The sequence below is a fragment of the Dipodomys spectabilis genome, unplaced genomic scaffold (assembly GCF_019054845.1).
Source record: "Dipodomys spectabilis isolate Male_0828 unplaced genomic scaffold, ASM1905484v1 ptg000034l, whole genome shotgun sequence".
Taxonomy (NCBI): domain Eukaryota; kingdom Metazoa; phylum Chordata; class Mammalia; order Rodentia; family Heteromyidae; genus Dipodomys; species Dipodomys spectabilis.
The window spans coordinates 2,320,639-2,343,154 of NW_024870711.1; the positions used below are offsets into that span (position 1 = coordinate 2,320,639).

The 22,516-nt window shown below is 43.8% G+C and overlaps 2 protein-coding genes across 2 annotated transcripts in view; one reads left to right on the forward strand and one right to left on the reverse strand.

Annotated features, from left to right (window-relative positions):
* Nucleotides 1-4,182, forward strand: part of Tbxas1 (thromboxane A synthase 1) — a 140,851-nt gene extending 136,669 nt beyond the window's left edge. Inside the window, exons 12-13 of the mRNA XM_042677300.1 lie at nucleotides 861-1,023; nucleotides 3,899-4,182. Coding sequence (XP_042533234.1) covers nucleotides 861-1,023; nucleotides 3,899-3,973 — 238 coding nt within the window. The 3' untranslated portion in view covers nucleotides 3,974-4,182. The remainder of the gene's footprint in view (nucleotides 1-860; nucleotides 1,024-3,898) is intronic.
* A 3,247-nt stretch (nucleotides 4,183-7,429) lies between these two features.
* Parp12 (poly(ADP-ribose) polymerase family member 12) overlaps nucleotides 7,430-22,516 on the reverse strand; it is a 35,320-nt gene continuing 20,233 nt past the window's right edge. The window contains exons 7-12 of the mRNA XM_042677286.1: nucleotides 20,212-20,353; nucleotides 16,959-17,055; nucleotides 12,094-12,169; nucleotides 11,047-11,177; nucleotides 10,230-10,381; nucleotides 7,430-8,580 (exon numbers count right to left, since the gene is read on the reverse strand). Coding sequence (XP_042533220.1) covers nucleotides 8,258-8,580; nucleotides 10,230-10,381; nucleotides 11,047-11,177; nucleotides 12,094-12,169; nucleotides 16,959-17,055; nucleotides 20,212-20,353 — 921 coding nt within the window. The 3' untranslated portion in view covers nucleotides 7,430-8,257. The remainder of the gene's footprint in view (nucleotides 8,581-10,229; nucleotides 10,382-11,046; nucleotides 11,178-12,093; nucleotides 12,170-16,958; nucleotides 17,056-20,211; nucleotides 20,354-22,516) is intronic.

A 22,516-nucleotide genomic window follows, 5' to 3' on the forward strand; every position in this document is an offset into this window, starting at 1 on the left:
CAGGGGCCTTGGGACCCGGATTAAAAATCTCCCACTGTCTAGCAGTTCCTGGAAATATGGTAAAGATCAAAAAATTAGAAACAAGCTGAACGCTGGGTCACTGACATCCATAATCCTAGCTACTCTGAATATGGAGATCCAGAGGATGGCAGTTTGAGACCAGCCCAGGCAGATGAATCTACTAGACTCCACCGACAAAATAATCAGCAAAAAAATAGGACTGGAGGCATCACTCAAGTGGTAGAGCACCAGTTAAGCAAACTGAGCAAATTCAAGGTCCTGTGTGGGGGAGACAGCAGGATGCCTAGGGAGGTCTAGTGTGGTCACCAGGGACTTTACTAAGATGTCTGAGGCCGATGATGGGGAAGTGAAGAAGCCACAGCCGGTTCAGGGCTGTGGCAAACAGCCCTGGAGTCACCAATGGCAGCGGACTTCATGTAGACTCTGGCCAGTGGCTCTCACCTGTAATCCTAGGTACTCAGGTGGCAAAGAAAAGAGAAAGATAGGAAAGGAGGGAGGGAGCGAGGGAGGGGAAAGAAAGAGAGAGGAAGGGAAATAGAGAAGAAAGGGGGAGGGAGGGAGAGGAAGGAAGAAAGGAAAAGAGGGAGCAAAGGGCACTGCTTACATCCCAACTGGCTCTCTGCACCCGTCAGTGCCCTGAGGGCTAGCCAGAACAAAGAGGGACGGAAGCTCAGGAATTAGCCACCATTCCCTCAGGGACCATCCCAGGGGTGTTTAGGATCGGGCTGACCCGCACAGGTTATACTGTGCTGGGAGGAAAGAGGTCTAAGTGGAAGGAGACCTCAGATGGATGGAAACAGATGTTCAGGGGTCACGCATGACCTTCCCTCCACTCTCAGGTTCAGCACAGAGGCCCGCCAGCAGCAGCAGCCCTTCACATACCTGCCCTTTGGAGCTGGCCCCCGGAGCTGCCTTGGAGTGTGGCTGGGACTGATGGTGACCAAGCTAACACTGTTCCACATCCTGTGCCGCTTCCGCTTCGAAGCCTGCCCTGAAACTCAGGTGAGGGCACAGCTCCAGGTGGGCATCACTCTAGCTTGTCTGGAAGCCATCGTGTGTGTATTTGTGTGTGTTTGTGTGTGTGTGTGTGTGTGCTGAAACCAGTTCGTTGATCTTCCTGGGCCTCAGTTTCTCCACCTGTCAGAGGGGGCAATGAACACACTACTCTTCCTGTCCTGTAAGGGTAAATGAGTTAATTCTGGGCTGGGACCTGCACTGGCCTGTCATAACACGCATGCGCCCCCACTAGGGCTGCTGTCTGAGCACAGGGTTGGCTCTCGGCTCGGTGTAGCTTGTTCTCTTCAGTGAACAGGAGCCCAGTGCATGTGGTTGTGACCCATGCTAGGCTTTGGGGTGTGTGGTTTGACCTACAGAGCCTGGAGATCATCCCCAGCTCCTCCTGACTCCTAAGGTAATGTATGCTTGAGGAAAGCAGAGGGGTGCTGGCTCCTTGGTGTCTGGGAACGGCCTCTCTCCTTGGGTAATGCCCCAAGCTGCCACATCCTTGCCTTCCCTCCCAAGATTTGTGTTCCCCAATATATACATTCATTCCTAAGGCCCCAGGGAGGTGGCAGACTCTGCCCTCAGCCACCAGAATCTCGTAAAGTGTCCCGACTGTGCCAGCCCTGTCATACCACGCACTCCAGGTCCAGAGCTAGGAAGGTTTTATTGTTCCGTTCTTTCTTCAGATGAGGAACTAAAGCTCAGCGAGGTGGATGTCACACAGTGGTGCAGCCCATGCAACACTCCAGTCTCTGCAAGGGCAGGGAACAGCTGTGTGCCTGCTGACTCCCCCAGCATGCAGCTCGGTGTTGTGCATGGAGAGACAGGCACTCGCTTCTTCCGGAACAAACGGCTGATCAGCCACCAGGGCCAGAGGCTGCGGTTCACACCTAGGTCCTGCTCACAGCATCCCCTCCCTCCTGACGGGCCCACTCCCCTCAGCAGTGCACACTGTCCCCAGCCGTCTAAGCACAGCCCTCTCTGCGCCTCTATGTCCCCTGGAGGCCCAAGACATACCAGAACAGGCAAGGGTGAGATAACAAAGAGGGACAATTCTAGATTCCGGGACTGGCAGTGCCTCTGACAAAGGAGAGCTAGGACAGGAAGCAACTGCAAGGGAAAGCTTCCACAAAGGTGATAGGGCAGGAATGGAGAAGCCACAGCAGGAAAGGACAGAGAAATGGTGAAGGACACAGAGAGCAACAAGGCCTCTGACCACTTCATTAGTCTAGGGGAAAGTACTTCTTTTGAGGACTTCTCAGATGCAAAGGTCCAGTCCAATGTTCAAAAGATGCTGCTAGTTATGCACTGGTCTGTAATCCTTGCTACTCAGGAGGCTGAGAACTGAGGGTCCCCATTGAAAGCCAAGCTGAGCAGGAAAGTCTATAAGACTTTCATCTCCAATTAACCATCAAAAAGCCAGAAACGGAGCCGTAGCTCAAATGGTAGAGTGCTAGTATTGAGCAAAAAAACAGAGACAGTGCCCAAAGAAAAAGAAAAGCTGCTATGCCTGGCATTCCTTGCCTAATAACCAGCCATGAGTCCCAGACCTGCTGGAACCAGGGAGAACTCATTTTGAACTCAAGATGGAGCTGAGCCCACCTTGCATTCCAGTTTCACCTCCTCTTGTTTGCTCAGACTGCTGCTCCTACTTGCAATGTCAGCTCCCTCTTCCCGAACTCAGGCCTCTCCCAACTCCACCCTCTAAAAAGTTCCTTCACGTAACTTCAGTCGCACCTACTCTCCAATAGGACACTTGCTCCAGGAATCTCTGCCTGGTTTTGTCAGCCCTACCCACCACTCCTTTGTCCGAACTATTTCAATTTCATCCAGACTCCTTAGGCTGTGTAGCTGCATGTTACTATATTTTAATTATAATCCTATTAAATCAAAACATCCAGGGCTGGAAAGTTGGCTTAGTGTAGAGTGTTTGCCTTGCATGCGTGAGGCCCTTGGTTCGATTCCTCAGCACCATATAAGCAGGAAAAGCTGGAAGCAGGGCTGAGGCTCAAGTGGTAGAGTGCTAGTCGACAGCTGAAGAGCTGAGGGACAGTGCCCAGGCCCAGAGTTCAGGCCCCATGACCGACCCACCCCCCTCTCCCCCCCAAAAAAATCCATCAGGTAGTAACCGGGAGGCTGAGGTAGGAGGATGGGCAATTCAAGGCCCAACTGAGTTGCATAGTGAGACTTGGTCTCAAACAAATCAAAACAAATGAACAAAATGCTCAATGTCCTGGTCAGACCATCTTGTTCCTTGCCTCCCATCTGACATAACCCATGAAGGCCTCCAAAAAGCCTCCTGAGGCCCGTGTGGAAGCCCATTTTCTGTCCTTGCTCCAAAGGTTCACAGGGGCCCGACTGCCTCATTTTTCACATACTGTAAGGGGAAGCTGGCTTCCTGAGTAAACTTGTGACTTCCCTTCCAAGTCCCCAGACCAGCATGGTCTCCGCCTCTAAAGTGAGACCTAAGGAAGCTTTTGGAATGTCTGAGAGGCTAGATAGACCACACATGGATAAGCTTGGAACAGCCTAAAGAAAGGGCAGTGAGCTTGGAGGGAAAGGCAAGGATGGCTGCTTCCTCGTCCTGTGACTTTGGCCTCCCGAACCTGTTTCTTCAAGTGAGATGATACTCTTGGAGCAGATAAATGCCAGGCATGCTTGTCACCATATTCATTCTGTCCACTACATGCTACCAGGGATCAGGTCATCTCACAAGATGTGCTTCTCAGGAACCGGTCCAGCTGAGACATGATTTCGCCCACCAACCTCTCAACGCATAACCAGGTTCCCTCACTTACTTCAGGCCCGGCTCCGAGGCAGTTTTCCTACAGATATGGTTAACTAGGACCAATTCTTTTCACTTCCTCTGTTTTAGGTGCCACTGCAGCTAGAATCCAAATCTGCCCTCAGTCCAAAAAATGGAGTCTTCATCAAGATTGTGTCCCGCTGATGTGAGTCATCTTGGAGAAGGGAGTGTCACTTAATGATACCTGCAAGTTGGAGTTATGAGGGCTCCCCTACATTTTAAGAAAACCTTCCTGTAGAAACACCAATGTTTAAAGAAACATCACTGGGGTGGTTGAGAGGGTGCCTGGCATGTAAGCATAGCGAGGTTACTTACCTGATCCTCCATTTTTAATAAATGTTGGCTGCACTTGGCTTCCACATTGTCAATGGGGTTCCAACCACTATCTGAGTAAAAGACTGTGAAATAAGCAAAAATGTCGTTTCGACAAAATGACTGAGAGCATGTTGTTTTGTGCTGGTCTGTCCTTCAATTCAGAGCCCTGGATGCTGTCCTAAGCTTTTCTTTTTCTGCTACCACTTTTTCTTTCTTCCACTAAAGAAAGCTACAGCTCCAATTCCAGCTTTTTAATGATTGGAGATAAGAGGCTCACAGACTTTCCTGCCCAGGGCTGGCTTTGAATTTGGCGGTGAATTATCATTCTCAGATCTCAGCCTCCTGAGTAGCTAGGATTACAGATATGAGCATCCAGTGAGAACATGGTTTGTTTTTTTTTTTTAGTTTTTTAATTATGTGGTACAAAGGAACTTTGGGTCTCATGCATGCTAGGCAACCACTGTACCACTAAGCCTCATTTCTAGCCTGAGAACATGATGTTTTAAAGGAAGTCCTGTCTTTCTAAAGCATGGGGACACACCCACATGGAGTGAGGTGTCCTGATGGCAGCAGTGAAGGGCCAGTTCATCTTCTCATCACATTCCATCAATGAAGTGGCTCACTGTGCTTTGATTGTCCCTGCAGGGATCAGAAAGCCATTTTGGAGTAAGTTAATGGTACAAATAGAAATGTCCTTTCTGTGGTTAATCTTTTCTTCATTCTTACCAAGAAAATCAAATTATAGAGGTGAGTTTTCGTACAGGTAACAATTGTGTTGCCAAGGTCATATCTAAGAAAGCACTTGCTGACTAGAGCAGAGGTCTGCCCCTGCAGCTGTATTGTCTTTGCTGCTAGTCTTTTCATCACTCTGGGCCTCAGTTTCCTCACTTGTAAAACAGGAAGCTGACCAAGCACAAAATTCCCTTCCTCTATTTGACATCTGAGCAGCTTCAAGGCACAGAATGCCACTAAGAAAAACTGGAGAGGCATCCCTCATGTAACACCTCGGTGCTCACAACTCCACTACTTTCCATTTTTAGAAAGCCCAGGTCATTTTCAGGGGAACTCTTGGGATAGCATGTTGGACATGCTGCCTCCACTGCTTGATCCTCTTCTAACCCCTTCAGCCCAGAGCAAGTCACTCTGCTCCCCAAAGCTCCCTGTAGCTCACCATGGCCTCCCTAGAGTGGTGGGGGAGGGGAGTGCAACACCACTATCCACATTTTCTCTCCCTGTCAGCCACGACTATTCAACCGCTCGAGCTCTCACAGTTCACCCAAGGGCTACAAGACAGCCCTTGCTGCTGTCATGTTTTCTAAAACCTTTTGTTCTGGGGAAGTATCAGGGTTTGAACTCAGAGCTTTGTACTTGCCAAGCAGGTGCTCTACTGCTTGAACCATATCACCAGCCCTGTTGACTATCTTGATGCCTGGCTTAAGTCTTAGGGCTGTGCTTCGGGGAAAACCAGACATTTCAAGGATGTGTCTCCTTTACTGCTTTGCCTGTCCCCCCAAGACCCTGACCATCCTGCAAAACCTCAGCCAGAAGATGGAACCAGCTGAGCACTCAAGTCCCCTATTAAGAGCACTCCTCCACCACCAGCTACCAAGTGACCACTGGCTGGTCTAGCCCCTCAGTACCATCAAACCTCCCTTGTCTTCTGTGAACAGGTGGTAATATCTTCACAGATAGTGAATGTGCAGAATTGTTCATCTCCTAGCCTTCTACTTAAAACCTCATTGTTCACACTGCAATGCCAACAATCCCAGGACAGGAAATGGCAGGAACTATAATAGTGGGATCTTTCACAAAGTCTACCCCTCTCTCCCAGAAGGGTCCTCATGAACACTTCTCGCCAGCAACATCCACACACACCTCTGTCCTAGGCCCCACATCTTTGCACCAGACATCCTGGGAACTATGGCAGTCTGGCTCCTTCATCAAATGCCCCTCTTCAACCTGCAGGAAGAGTGACCTAGCCAACTGCCCATATGTATCCAGACCCTCTCCAGTGTTGCCAGTCCAACCAGTTGCTCTTCCTAACTAGCTTTCTGATCTCCAAATCCAATTGCTGCTGCAGTCTTTATAGCACACTTGGCTTTCCTGCAACATATGGCCAGCTCCTACCCTTTCATCTGGCTATAGACATATATTCTGCAAATTATACAAAGCCCAAGGTCACATGACTATAATAGGAGGACCCTTTCCTTCCAACCCACAATGAGCATCCTGCTTCTCACTGCTCCCTCAGCCAGAAAGTGGAAGAGTGAAAGAGCTGCACATCTGTACGGAAGTTTTCCAGCAAGCACTTACTCTAATGGGCCTCCCAGGCCCCTCCCTACCATTGTAGAAAGACCTATGATTCAATAAAAAGCCTAGAAAGAACTTGCAGGTTAATAGGCTGTGAGGAACTACATCCCATGCATAGATACAGATGTAAGGCCCCGCTGGTTGTGCTGTTTGTTTTTCTGATCATTTAACTTGGCCTTCTTCTGGTGTGATCAATTACACTGCCCTGTTATAAGGTTTCAGCTTCCTCCTAAACTAGAAGATTCTAGTGAAACTTCCTTAGACCTGAACACCATAGGATGAACTAAGGACACATTCCTTTAGGAGGAAAACAGCCTCTCTGCCAACTAGACCAGAACCAGCCAGCTCCAAGGCAGAAGATACTAAACCATGATATGTGTATAAAATCCAGCACACTGTCCATGTTCACATCCAATGGTGAATCTGAATTTCGCAGGTCTGAAACTTTATTGGGAGAAGGGAAAGGAAAGAATACAAACATGTATTCTGCAAAATATACCAAAACCCAAGATCATGTGACTATATTGTGAGGACCCCTCCTAGGACCTTGCAGGAGACCCAGCAAGTGAGAGGCCAAAACCTTTCAATTCACACAGTCTTCCTAAGGCTAGTGACATTAACTGTTACATCCCTGCTATAGTCTGAATGTTTTTCCCACAAATTCATGTTAAATCCTCACCCCTATGGTGATGTCATTAGGAAGTGATTAGGTTCTGCAGCCCTCATGAATGTGATTAGTGCCTTTATAAAGGCTTCACAGATACCCTTCTACCATGAAGTAATAATGAAAAGATAGCCCTTTGTGAGAAATGAACCTCACTAGACACCAAATCTGCAGACACCTTGATATTGGACTTCCCAGCCTCCATGAGAATAAACTTCTGCTAGTCATAAGCCACAACTCTCAAAAAGGTGCCTTACACCTAGCAAGTGCTCAGTAAATAGATACTAAAAAATGAGCTCCACTCTATCCACTTCAGATAATATTCTTTTATTTCCATACTCTTGGCATGACATTGCAGCACAGGTATTTGATGTTATACAGACATAAAACCTACAATCTGAGGGAGTTCAGAAGCTTAAATGATGTTAGTATGTGCACCCACAGGCAAGCCAGGAGCTGCTAGGGGCACACAACCACGTCTCTTGTCAGAGGGGCGGGGGGAGAGGGCAGGCTATGCTTCCTCTGCATGGCTGCTTATGCTCACCAGAACAGGAGAAAAACAGCAGAAACTTGATGATACCAGGGTAGCCTCTTGTTCTGACAGCATGACACAGATCAATCAACACCAGAACCAAGGAGAAGCCACCAAGAGCAGCCTAGGTTAGTGCCAAAGGAGGCAAAAAGTGGAGGTATGTCCCTAGGCCTGCTCTGGGGTCTCTTCCCCTGGTAGCTACTGTGCCACTCTGACAAAAAGCAAAACAGTGGGCATGAAACCCTCCCAAAATGGAAATCACACTGTAGAGACAAACTCTTAATTAAAATCCATAAAATAATGTCTAGAAACTTTGTGCCTGGTGCCAATAATACACAAAGTCAACAAAGTAAAAATTACAATGCTAAAACATTAAAAAGCAAACATAGGCTCATCTACAATCACTACTGGTGAAACTACTAACAAGCCCAAAAGTTACTTAAAAGCTAAAAGGATTACCAACAAGGGATTAAGAATGTAACTTCATTGAAAACCCTATATTAAACAACAGTTCATTAAAAGTTTTGTTAAAAATATAATTTTAAAAAATCCCAAATGGCTCTCCCAAGGCAGATGAGCAGGAAAAGCCCAAGGCATTGGCTACTCACTACCGGCTGCCAAACAAAGAGCCCAAAGCAACCATGATGGAGGAGCTAGTCGGGGGCTTGTAGGAGGTAGAGTACTCGATGAGGTACTCAGGGTAGATCTGGTGCTTCTCAAAGACTACGAAGATAGACGGGTCAGACATGCTATTCACACAGCTGTCATAGAAGGCATTGCTCTGGCCTTCCTTGGCTGGAGGGCGGACGAAGGCAGCATTGCCCCTGACATAGTTGCCCACGAGCACCCGGGCCAGGAACATGGTATAGGTATTTGTGTCCGACTTGCTGTAGTGGTGGGAATAGGCAGAATCTCTGGCAAAGTAGCTCCCTGAAATGACATGCAGGGGCTTTGCTGGTACCAGGAAGACAGTTCAGCAGCCAAAAAGGGGAGAGGTGCCCCAGCAATGGCAATAACTTTGGCTTGTTGTCTGTTTCTCCATCCTCCCACCTCCTCCCAGTTTTCCACCTTTTCCCATTTATAGAGACGTGCATCAGATCATCAATACCTCTCCAAATGGCCTGGCATCAAAGGTATCACCTAGCCTCCCTAACAGTCTCTGAACATGTTACTATTGGATCCTGAGCTTTAGTTTCCTCAGGCGTAAGATAAGGCTGCTCCACCCAACTTCAGAGCTGCTATGGAAAGTGAGTGAGATTCCACTTGTAAAGCTACTGTATGGACACCAACATACAGAATTATGACTCTGTCAAATGGGAGCCTGAATGGGAAGCTGTCACCTCTATATTAGAGTTCATAAACCTGCCAGGTTCGGTCCATCCTAACCCTGCAACCATCAGTGTATCAGACTAAAATTACCTTACAGATGATTGAGGAATTAGGATTACAGATTATAGATTAGAAAATTGGTAGCCATACTTGGGAAGGGTCACTGTATTTGCCACTACATGCAAATGACCCAAACAAATCATCATAAAAATGTGGCCAAATGTTAAAACCAATAAATGTACCTCCAATATACGCAGGAGTAACACATGCAAATGACTCAAAAGAAGTCAATTCTAAAAATGTAGCCAAATGTTTAAAAAAAAAGTGTACTTCTAATTTATACAGGAGTAATACATGCTGTTCTTGCAATTTTCATGTGGGTTTGAAATTGCCCCCAGTTTTAGAAGTTTAAAAATAACTAAGAGGGCTGGGAATGTGGCTAGCTAGAAGTGGTGCTGGGGCTCAAGTGGTAGAGCACTAGCCTTGAGCAAAAGCAGCTCATGGACAGTGCCCAGGTCCTGAGTTCAAGCCCAGGACTCACACACACACACACAAAAAAAAAAAACTAAGGAAAGCATTCATCCAGGTGCCATACATCTATAAACCTAGTAGAGGTTGAGATCTGAGGATCACAGTTCAAAGCCAGCCCGGGCAGGAAAGTCTGTGAGGCTCCTTCCTATCTTCAATAAACTACTCAGAAAAAGCCAGAAAAAGCCAGAAATGGCTCAAGTGGTAGAACACTAGCTTTGAGCACAAAAAGGCTCAGGGACAGCATGCAGGCCCATGGTAAAAGTCTCAGGATCAGAAAAACAAATAAACAAAACCACTCAGATAATTCATAATAGCTCATAATGTTTACAAGAGCTTATCTGAGATTCTCCAGTTTCTGTATCTAAAGACACCACACAGGACAGTCTGAGGACCTTACGGGATTAAGTGTCTTCTCTCTTTTTGTGACTACCACTGTCCCCCAAGGGCGTTCACTCCACTGGAAAACAACGTCCCAGCAATTCAGAGCTGCCCTGTCACCCCGAGTTGAGCTCCTTGCTATACACAGATACTATACACAGCAAGATACTGCTGGAACATCTCCACAGAGGATCACTAGAAGCCTTAGAGGCTACTTCCTTTTGGCTAAACAAGCCTAGCAGCATAAACTATCTCTGCAGCCCTCCTCACTGCCTTCTTCTGTGAGGCTGTTTTCAAATGGTTTGCCAAGCACTGCTGGAGGCTGCCCTTGCCTTACTTACCCTTGCCGTAGGAAGTGCCATGAAGACCACAGACGCGCCAGTCAAAGTTTTGCTGGCAGATGGCGTCCACCAAGTTGGCACTGGTGCCATGAAACAGCTGCCTCTCGTCTATCTCTTTCCCCTCATTTCGCTTCTGCATCTGTCCTTTTTGCCTAGAATGATAGAGGATGCATGCTGAGGGCAGAGGGAGCTGGCCACCAAGTAGAACTGGACTCACAAAAATGCATTTTGCCAAAAAACAGAAGTATTATGTGAGTAAAATATGAGGGTCATGGCCCCAGAAACTCTAGCTACAAGCCAGGGAATGAGAAAGAAGGTGGAGCAGGGCCTAGGAGAAATGCAGATGAGAGAGGTTCCCCTGCACAATCCCAGGCTTGAGAAGAACAACTCTTAGAAATCAAGGACCAAGTCCTAAATGGAGCTGGAGCCTGGGAAGCTGCAAAGTAGAGGAAAAGTCACCAGACTGCTGGTCCATGAAGGCTCAGCCTCTCTCCTTTATTGTGACCAACTATGTCAGTGACAAAAGGACACTTCACAAAAACCATGTAGAAACAGGTCAAGAGTGGGGCTTGCATGGCTACTAGTCATGACAGGAATGAGAGCTAAGCTGGGAAATTTCTTTCTTCTAAATTATTATACCACCACATGATCCAAAGGATGAGGGAGAAGGAGAGGGGAAGGAGATCAGATACACCATCATCACCAGGTGATCAGTGCTGCTGTTTCAAACTGTCCAAGAGGCCCAGGGCACTTCATTAAGTAGCTAACAGGGTAAGGGAGAGAGACACCAGCCCATCAAGAAGCAACCCCAACACACCACTGGTAGACTTCCCACAGGGCCAGGTTCTGAACTCGCTCGATCTTCTGAACAAAGTAGAAAGGTAATGTACGGATGAACAGGTTCCAGACCTTACGATACTCTTCAGAGGAAGAACTGAGGGTGATCCTCTACAAGGAGAAAAATAGTTTTCATATGTCAATGGCAAAGTGCACACTATATTTGAATCTTTTTTCAAGGTGGCTTAGAGCTGCTAGAATTGCAGAAGCAACAAACCCAGAGAACGATGACCACATTTCTTTTCCTTGTCCAACCAGCCCAAAATACAAGTGATGCCTAAGTCAGACATCATGAATGTCCACAGGATGTGTTATTCCTCCCCCCACACCCCCTAGCTGGGGGCCGAACTCAGGGCCTTGTGCTCGCCAGGCAGGTGCTCTTCTGCTGAGCTAAATCCCCAGCCCCAGGATATGTTCTTAACTTCTCTAGCCCTTCACACATGCTACCTGTACTTCTGATAACTATGAGTGTTTTGTACAAGCTCAGTAAGAGAGTCTTCCCACGACAGGGCTCATCATGTTGGAAAAACCTGTCTGTATACTGGTTGGCAGGTGACCAGCTATTAAAGATGAGCTGAAGTGCCCCATATAGGTGAGATAGTACAGGATACTAGTCATGATGATGCTCCACTATGTTCAGCAAAGTTCCCATTAGAGAATAGGCCCCAAATGAGCTGCTGAATTGTCAATTCTCCTGTCTCTGCATCTAATGTTTTCCCCTTACCACATGTAAACCTTCTTTCATTCCTTTTTCTTTCCTTAGTAAAATTGAATTATCTAGATAAGCTTTAGCTCAGAAGCCCCTTATTTCCTCCCTTCCTAGCAATTTTATAGCTCATCCTCCTCTTTTCATACTACATGTTTTTCTTTCAAAGATATAGGCATCTTCTGGGTAATCATGTAGCCTTAAAGTTCCAAAGACCTGCAAAAGCAAAGAGCATCTGTCCACACCTACTCATCTGTCCATACTTTCACATCTCTACAGAGCCTCTCTTTGTCTAGCCCCAGCCAATACTGAGTTTTGTACCTTATAGCCTGGGTCTGGCAGAGCTGAGGGATCCCAATAGTCTGGGATGGACTTCGGGCCTTGAAACTTGACAGTGCTTAAAAAAAGTAAACAAAACCACTTATACATGTTATCTTTAGACATAAAGAAATCTGTCATAGCTGGTCTCTACTAGCTTTCAGAAGTAGTGAGTCTCAGTAAAGCGTATTTTAAAAGCATGTAGAAGGTAAAACGAAGCACACAAATACAATATCCATAATATAAGAATGTTTTATCTTTGCCTATGTAGCCAAACCCTCATTCTGAGAGATTCACTATGCACCCATATCCCACTTCCACAAAGAAGACCTAGAGAGCATGGACAGAACAGCTTCACAGGCCACAGCCTTTACCCACAGTCTTGAAATCCAAAGTGCTCCAAAGAGGATTTTAAAAGCTTCAATCATATGTAATTAACATTATAAAAACATTTTTCAAAAACATAAAATTGACATCAAAACCTTCTTGGCAACATAAATTTGATAAGAGGCTATTGTGGTCTGTATTCATCCTTCTAAAAGGGACAACACCAAATTTTTACAGTAATACTCATGAGCCAAATTACAGGATATTACATAATAAAGACACTGTAAGATTTAAAAATAAAAACAAACCAACAAACAAAAGGTTCTAAAATACAAAGAGTTTAGGAACAGCACTGTGAGACCATAATTCCTAATCATTCCCCTTAAGTTTCAGAATGCCCTGCTGTTCCTACATAGATCTATCTTCTGTTTCTGCTAGCATGAGACATGATGCTCCATTCCAAGCTCAAAGAACTCCCACAAATAACCTTCCTAAGAAAGTGGAGCAGTTTAAAAATAACTGAGGAAGGTCGTACCAGCAAATAATCATCCAGAGCAGATCCACAAAGACAACAACACAGTTAAAATAAGTTATTCCTATGTTTAAAGAAATGAAAAGCAAATAAAAAAACTTTTAAAAAAAGACCTGGACGATCTAAAAAAGAACTTCTAGAAATGTCAAGTCAATTCCTTGATAGTAAAAGCTGAATGGATAAGGTAACTAGCAGATCCATTCATCTGACAATAGAACTGAGCTGAAAGATAAGTGAAATGCAAGTACTCACAAGATGGTTTGTGAGCCTGAAGTGTGGCTCTAGTGATAGAGTACCTGTGTAGCAAGTGTGGGGACCTCCCCCCAGTTCAAACCCTGGTAGTTTGCTCAAAAATAAATAAAACAGAAGATGCCTTGTTTAGAGCAAGACAGACAAAGGACATGATGGGGAAGGAGCTACATAGAAAATACAATGAGAAAGCCTTGCTGGAATCTAGCTGGGACCCACCAAAGGAAGCTCCAGACAGAGAGGAATGAGTAAAACAGGTAGGATACACTAACTTTAGGCAGAATAAATAGAAACACACACCTAGATACATCATAATGAGATGTATAACTCTTAAGACAGAGCCCTTTAAAATTAGCTAGAGGGAAAAAAAGCAATTACTGTGAAAACAATGCCAGTTACATCAATAGCCAATTTCTCAAAAGTAACAATGGAAACCAGAAGACAGTGGAGTGGTCATCTTTAGTGTTCTAAGATAAAGTAATTATAACCTATATCCAGTGAAAATACCTCTCAAGATTATGAAAAAATACAGGCACTAAGACAAACTAAAAATAAGAGTTTCTAACAAATCTTCATATAAGGAAACTTAAAAGGACAAAGAAAGGGGTAAAATATGAGTAATAGTGAAACATTTACAGTAAAAAATAATTAATTGTACTTCTCAAAGCTAAAGTTAAAAATGCCCAGAAGAAGATAAATGGAAGGATATGTATAGGTCCTTCTATTCGTTGTTATGTAGAATAAATGATTGTCTTTTCCCTCCTAAGTAAAAAACACATGTATTTTCTAGTACAGCTTTAAAAAAAAAATAAAGTATGCAACTTCCAAACAAGTAGAGGCCAAAATGAGGCTAAAAAATCCAAAAGAAAGAAAAGGATCAATCCCATGAATACAATATTTTTATTAAGGATAGATGATAAAGCATAAGGTATACAAATGCTGTTCCAAATGCAACATTGAATGATGTTCCTAAAACAATGGAGGTCACTCAGTGGTAAAGTGCTTGCCTATCATGCTCAAAGCCCGAGGTTCAGTGTCTTAGCACTGCAAGAAAAAAAATGTCAGTAGTGTATTGAAACTTCTCAATATGGCCATACTAACTGTTAAATAGGAAAGTGTTCCTGAGGGCTGGGAAGATGGCTCAGTGGTAGAGTGCTTGCCTTGCATGCATGAGGCCCTGGGTTCGATTCCTCAGCACCACATAAGCAAAAAGAAAAAAGCCGGAAGTGGCGCTGTGGTTCAAGCGGTAGAGCACTAGCCTTGAGCTGAAGAGCTGAGGGACAGTGCCCAGGCCCAGAGTTCAGACTCCATGACCGGACCCAAAAAAAAAAAAAAAAGGTGTTCCTGAGTCACCAAAAAGTGCCCATTGGTCATGGAGGCAAAATAGCCTTTCCTGCTGGAGTATACAGCATTAAACCTACAAATGGAGAGGTCCCAAATCAATCATATCTTTGTCTGTATTTGACTGAAATAATCACTGTACTTTTCCTTCCATTCTCTCTTTCTCCCTCCCTCCCTCCTCCTTCCATTCCTCTTTCCCTCACTCCTTGCATCCCTCATGTGCTGATTATCAAACCCAGGATCTTGTTCATGCTAAGTATATATTCAACCACACTAAGCTATATCCTCAGCCCAATCAGTTTTATTTCTGACATTTGGCATCTTCTTGTGTTCTCCTGAGAACTAAGTCAGAATACTGATACAAGAGATCCAGTCTCAGAAAGAACACAGCCAAAAAGACTATTCCAAACTTTACTTGATGTATGCTCTAAATAGGGAAATAATTTTTTATAAGTCTTTGAGCTGGATGAGGGCCAGAAGCAGCCCAAACTCTAACTCAGAAGCAATACAGACTTATCCATCTAACCAAAAAGTTTTAAGCCTCTGTAGGGTAAAATACTTTATAGGCAAAGTCAAAAGGTAAATAAAGCCAAGAGAAAATATTTGAAATGTATAGGACTAACAAGGGACTAATCTCTCTAACAGAAAGAAAGGTTCTTGACATTTTAGAAAAATACCAAAAAGTTGACAGAAAAAATGAAGAAAATCATAAACAGCCCCCAAGGAAGAGGGGAAGGTATGCATATGAATGACCCTTACATGTTAGGAAAAAATACTCAACCTCACTCATGAGTGAAACTAAAGAGCACTGACACACCCTTTCACACTTACCAGAATGACTGAAGCTCAAGAGCCTGACAACTCATTGTCAGCGAGGCAATGAATCCAGGTAGAGTACCAGGTGGTCCAAGCCCATGAAAAGGAACTTGATTTACTTTCTAGGACCTGATCTGACCTGACCATTTACTTCATAAATCTGAAAAGCACATATACCAGATGATTCTTTGTGATATACTTTGTAAAAGCAAAGACTGAAAATAACACAAACATCTACAAAAGCAGACAAATTAAATGAACATGTTACTTGTACAGAAGAGAAAATCACCAAAGCAGAAGCAGATTTAGAAAGTCTACAATGAGCCAGGTGCCTGGGGCTCATGCCTGTAATCCTAGTTACTCAGGAGGCTGAGATCTGAGGATTGAGGTCCCAAAGGCATCCCAGACAGGAAAAATCTGTGAACCTTTTATCTCCAATTAAATACAAAAAAAAAAAAAAAAAAAAGCCACAAGTGGAGCTGTGGCTCAGGTGGTAAAGCAATGACCTTGAGTGGATAAAGCTAAGGGACAGCATCAAGGCCCTGAGTTCAAGCCTCAGGACCAGCTCCACCCTGTCCCCCAACCCCAACAGGCTTCAATGAATTGAAATAATTATCAGGAGCCACTTATTTAGGTATTTTCTTTTTTGGTACTTGGGATCAAACCCAGAGCATTTGCCACAGAGCTACATCCTAGCTTCAGGATCCACTGTTAAGTTTTAAAAAAAAAAAAAAGTAAGGTACAGAACAGTAAATATATAGCAGGTTACTGATGGTAAGTGAGTAGGCAAATATTCTTGCATGTATATATGCATATGTAGTTATTTTTGAGAAAAGAAACACAGAGAAACCAAACACTAATGAAAATAGCTCACTGCTGTAGGCCTCTAGCCTCACCTATGATTAGGACCTCAACTAGAGATTCCTGGCAACCACCCTGTAAGAAAACTTGTACTAAGGATAAAGCTAGCCCTATAAGTGACTACCAATTTGGAGTACATTACCATTCCATGTACATGGTTTTTCTATTAGTATAATTCCATCGTTACTTCATCATTTCAACATTTTAAGAAATTCACATTTGTTAACTCAACTATCACACTGTAGCACTAGTGGCTCACACCTGTAATCCTAGCTACTCAGGGGACTGAGATCTGAGAATGGTGATTCAAAGTCAGCCCCACAGGAAAGTCTGTGAAACTCTTATCTACAATTAAGAACCAAAAAGCCAGAAATAGAGCTGTGGCTCAATTAGTAGAGTGCTAGCCTTGAGTCAAAAAGCTCAGGGACAGTGCCAGGCCTGAGTTCAAGTCCCAATACAAGCACCACAAAAACAAAAAAAAACCCTGTCACACAGCAAACTGATGGGCTGCCTTCAAAGTCAAGCCAGGCTTGCCCATTCCCACAAGCAGACTTGTCATCGTGTGTGATGACACTCCTGCCCACAAGGAGAATTCTTTCTGGCTGGAAGATTTTCCCAACTCATAGGTTGGATGACATTAGAGTGGGAGAGTTACACAAGCCAGTCAGACTGTCATGTTCTATCTACAGAACACATTCCAAATGATACCACATGCCAACCAAGCTTCCCACATTCAACCTACCAGGCTTGCTTTGTCTGCACATCCAGAGGAGACACATATTTGGGTCTGCGGCAAACCTTTCTGATGGTGCCATAGGCCAGGTTTTTCTGAGTGAAAGCTGAAACAATATAGACAATGAAAATACACACATAGAGGGCCGTAACATTTTATAAACATAAATTAAATGGGTTGGAAAAGTAATTCAAATGTAAAGCCCAGAATGAGGCTTAAACAATAAGGCAATTTTGCACATTTCAAATATTTATAAAGAAAACAGGTATCCTTAGGAGGCTGGCTTTAATGAATAGAGAAATGATTAGTAATTGATGTATCAATTATACATGAGTGCTTTTAAATTGTTCCTTCCAATCTTGTTTAAATGATTATTCTTCTTAGTAATTTTTTCCCAGCTTGGATATAAAAAAAGCTTTACACCAACCTGAAAACAAATTACCACAGCTTGAGTTAGAGAGATTTGGAGTTGATATAATAATTTTACTCACAGATATTTTTTAGTGTGATTAAACTGGCTCTATAGCAGTATTCATGAACCTTTAAAACCTACATCATCTTTAATAAAGAAAATTATTGCTGCTTAACCCTCTACCTCATATTCATTCTGATAAGGGAGTTTGGACACCACCTCTTAAGTTAAAAATGATGAACACCTAGAAGATTGTATGTATCTCACCAGGAAAATCTTGTCAAGTCCTACTTTGCACACTAAAGAGTACAAAATAATTTTGTTTTCATTATAAGGACATTTTAAGATTAAATAATGTAGATGCCTGGAATTTTACCTTACTGTATTTGAGTATAAAGTGTCTAACTCCCTGAGCATATAATCTCCACACTGCAACCAGCCAGTCTCATCCAGAGCCCACAATCACACACAGATTACATGACCATTCTGTCACCCACCACTCACCCTTCCACTGACAGTTGGCTCAACAGCAGACTTCAAAGTTTTTATTGACTTGTTAATCACAGATAATAAATATTAAATGAGCTTCCACTTGTGAAATTGAAAGTTATTCAGGCTATCTGGACTGGCTAACTGTAGTTGGGTCACTTCTCTACTCTGCCACAGACAAAGTGAGGCCCCTTACCTAGTGTGCCCTTGCAAGTTTCCTAATTTACCATCTGCAGCCAGAGCAGGATGTCAGAACTCTGTCTGGAAGATTGGCTTTTGCCTTGAGTGAATCTTTGGTAACAAGAGTCCCTAGAAGGACAAAGCTAAGTTTCCCCAGTCCTACAGAACAAGTCATTCAGGATCTTGTGTAGGTATTTTAAATGTATTTACTTCCTATAAATGTCAAATGTGGTAGAAATTCATTATACACAATAGTGAGATACTGTGAGGGCAAAGCAAACCACCTTAAACTTTTTTGTGTGGATACTATTATCTACCTTTAAATAAGAAAACAAAACAAAAGAACCATGCCCATCCAAATGAGTTTAGGGCAAGCTGCAGCAAACATGCTTTTTCTAACCACCTGTGTGTAATCATCCCCATCCTTTCCCTGAAAGTCCGTTTCTTGGAAAGGAGATCTAAGGTAAGTACACTAAAGGTGCATTTGACATTTTTGCAATATATATTTTTATATATTCAGACATTTAAAAGAATTATTTCAAACTGTGATAAGCAGCAGATGAGTGATAGTTGCATTGGACTGATCTTAAAGGAAATTCTGGGGCTGGGAAGTTGGCTCAGTGGTAGAGTGCTTGCTTCACATTCATGAGGCCCTAGGTTCTATTCCTCAGTACCACATAAGCAGAAAAAAGCCGGAAGTGGTGCTATGGCTCAAGTAGCAGGGTGCTAACCTTGAGCTGAAGAGCTGAGGGACAGCACCCAGACCCAGAGTTCAGGCCCCACGACTGATCAAAAAAAAAAAAAAAAAAAAAAAGGAAATTCTGATTTGTATAATCCACCCCATTCTTCCAGACACCGATAGTCTATTAACTGTAGAGCACGAGCCTTGTCATTTATGTTAGCGTCATTCCCACTGATGAGCTTATTGAAAAGCAGAGATTCTCCCTTAAGCAAAACCTCAAATGCTTTACAAAGTTGCCACTTTGGGGCAACTACTTCATAATTTTTTAATTACTGGCCAAAAGCAAGCAGTGGTTTTTGGATAAGTCACTGAAGACACTCTGCTGTTCTCCATACAGAACCAAGTCCACAAAAATAGCAAAGATAGTAGAAGAATATTGACTCTCTCATAACATGCCAGATACTCAGAAGGACTCCAAGTCTAAAGTATGAAACATAAACAAAGATTAACTGGACAGAGCTAGACTAACATGACCATATAGAAATGGACAAAAAAAATTACAAAGGCCTGGTGCCAGAGACTCACACCTATAACTAGCTATTCAGGAGGCTGAGATCTGAGGATTATAATTCAAAGCTAGCCCAGGCAAAACAGTCCATATGACTCTTATCTCCAACTAACTACAAAAAGCTGGAAGGGGGTCTGTGGCTCAAGTGGTAGAGGACCTACCTTGAGCACAAAAGCTCAGGGACAGTGCCCAGGCCCAGAGTTTAAGTCCCAGGACCAGTGTGCGTGCATGCCCACACACACACATACAAATACAAAGGAGCTCAGAGCACAGCTTAAGTGGTAGAGTGCTTGCCTAGCATGTGCAAGACCAGAAAGAAGAAACAGGGAGGGAGGGAAGAGAAAGAAGGGAGAGAAGAAAAAATGGGGTGGGAGACCTGTGTCTGGCAAAACTAAAACCTAAAATTATTCTCACGAATAGGCTGATGAAGGAACTGTCCAAAGGGTATTGGGTCTACTTTTGTAGGGTACAGTAACTGGGAAAAATTATTTGAGTCCAAGTTTCAGAACACTACTAAGTACAAGACTTTTAGCAGAAGCATGTCCTATAACATGTTTAACCTGGCTAGTGTCACTCTAAGGCCTAAAGAAAAGACAGCAGCAATAACCATGCCAAGGAGAAATGAGGTGGACACTGCACAGTGGAGCCACCTGAGCCTCACCAGACTGAGATTAACTCACAAACACAAAAGGACCTATCCACAACCTTCAGGGCAGTCACCTGGCTCTCACTGACCTTGCTAGTCCCTCTGTGCTTCAGTTCTTCCCAGTTCTCACCATCCCCAATTTCTCCACTGTGCAGACCAACATCATCTTCAATAGATCTATCTGCCAATCTGAATGGACACACCCTTTTTCTACACCTGCTCAGGCTCCAGGTTAATGTGGAAGGGCTGCGCACAAAAGTCAGGTTCTGCTCCAAGGTGGGGTACCTTTGAAGTCTAACTCGTAGTTGTGCTTTCCAGCCTGGAACTTCAAAGTGGCTGCTTGGGCGGCAGACCCTGGGGCACAGAACGCCAGGTAGGCCTTCTCCACGTCACTGCTGCTGATGGTGGTCACAGGGTGGGTTGTGCCCTGTAAGGAAGCCAGGAATTTCATGAAAGCAAGAACCCACACAGATAAGTAGCATCCACACATTCCAGATAGTCCTGATATGGGGAAGAAGGCATCAGGAAGCAGGTAGTCAGGGAGGGAGGAATGCAAAGGAAATAGCACAGTTCACCTGAAACTGCCTTGGTAAATGGAAGATAGTAAGTATGGGTCATATTGAGCAATATATGGTATTGCAAGCAATGGAAAAGAGCATATCCAAGTTCCTCAGAATCACATAGCTATTCAAGTCAGTGAAATATTTTTTGTGAATTCTCTCATACTGCCTGACTAATCAGCAAAGCCAACACTGTCTTCTCTGATTGTTCACATTCCCACCAATCCTCTATGTGGTTTTCTTTTTCTGGTCCCTTGAAGAACACTCCTATTTCGTTCAGCTGTGCACTTCAATCATGCATCTATTCAACAATTACCTACTAGATAGCTAATGTTTGGACTGAATGCTCTGAATTTGAGTTCTGGTCCCACCTATGATTTGGATGTTCTTATCCTAAGGCTTAGTCTCTGGTATGGCAGAACATTTAAGATACTGATGCTAGTCAGTATCTCTCAGGAGTGGGTTATTATGAAGCAAAGCAACTCTACCTTCTTGGCCTATTCTGCACAGGACTACATTCTGCTTATCTATCATTTTGTAACCCAGCAACAAAGCACCAGCAACCAAACATATGGGACCACCTGATCTTGGAGTTTCAGCTTGTGAGCTCAATAAACCACTTTTTTTTTTTTGGATGGTCTTGGGGCTTGAACTGAGGATTGGGTGCTGTCCCTGAGCTCTTTTGCTCAAGGATAGTGCTCACTTTGAGCCACAGCCCCACTTCTGGTTTTCTGATGGTTAATTGGAGACAAGAGTCTCAAGATTTTCCTGCCCTGGTTGGCTTTGAACCATGATCCTCAGATCTCAAGCCCCTGAGTAGCTAAAATTACAGGCGTGAGTCACCAGTGCCCAATACCACTTTATTCTTCTTCATTTTTTTTGCCAGTCCTGGAGCTTGAACTCAGGGTCTGGGCACTGTCCCTGAACTTCTTTTGCTCTAGGCTACCACTCTACCACATGAGCCACAGTGCCACCTCTGGTTTTTTCTGTTTATGTGGTACTGAGGAATCGAACCCAGGGCTTCATGCATGTTAGGCAAACACTCTACCACTAAGCCACATTCCCAGCTACCACTTTTCTTTTATTTTTTTTTTTGTCTGCTGTGAGGCTTGAACTCTGGGCCTGGGTTCTGTCCTTGAGCTTTTCTCCTCAAGGCCAACACTTTACCACTTTGAGCCACAGCACCACTTCCAGTGTTTGGATGTATGATTGGAAATAAGAGTCTCATGGACTTTCAACCCAAGCTGACTTTGAACTGAAATCCTCAAATCTGAGCCTCCTGAGTAGCTAGGATGGGTATGAGCCACCAGGGCCCAGCTACACTTTTCTTTATAAAGTATTCAACCAGTTATTTGATAACAGCAACAGAAAATGGACTAGTATTACACTCCCAAATTTGCTGACTTTATACTGACAAGTTGAAATGCTCTTAAGTCTCAGTTATCAAGTATGTAGGAAGAATAATTATTATACTTAGCACATTCATCCAATATATAACAGAACTGTACCAATATCATAGGATTTAAAAGTAACTAGCCCTTAGCATAGTGCCTGGGGAAAATACTCAATGAATGGTACTATCATCATTTTCATACTTAACAATACATTAATAAATGAAATTAAAATTACTGAACCTAATAAGATTCTCTGTCCTGTCAATTTCCCTACTCCCACTGTTGATGTCATCCTATTTTCCCAAGCTCACAGTTCTTCACTTTATGGACAGAACAATAGATGAAACAAGATCTGCTACAGCTTCTTGAGAGACTCAATATAGCAGGGAAAGAAGAGGAAACAAAAACAGACAAGACAATGCATCATGCTCAAGATCTCCCAAAGATTTGCACAGAATGCTACAAAAGCTGAGGGAACTTATTGCCAAGTGAACTTACTGGGAATGATCAAGAGGTATGGGAACAAATTTCTGGAACAAAAAGATATGTGAGCCCGAGTCTGACTAAGAATGCATTGACCCTATGAAGGATAAAGGGGAAGAGGGTAATAGGTGTAGAAATTTTTGAAATTACTTG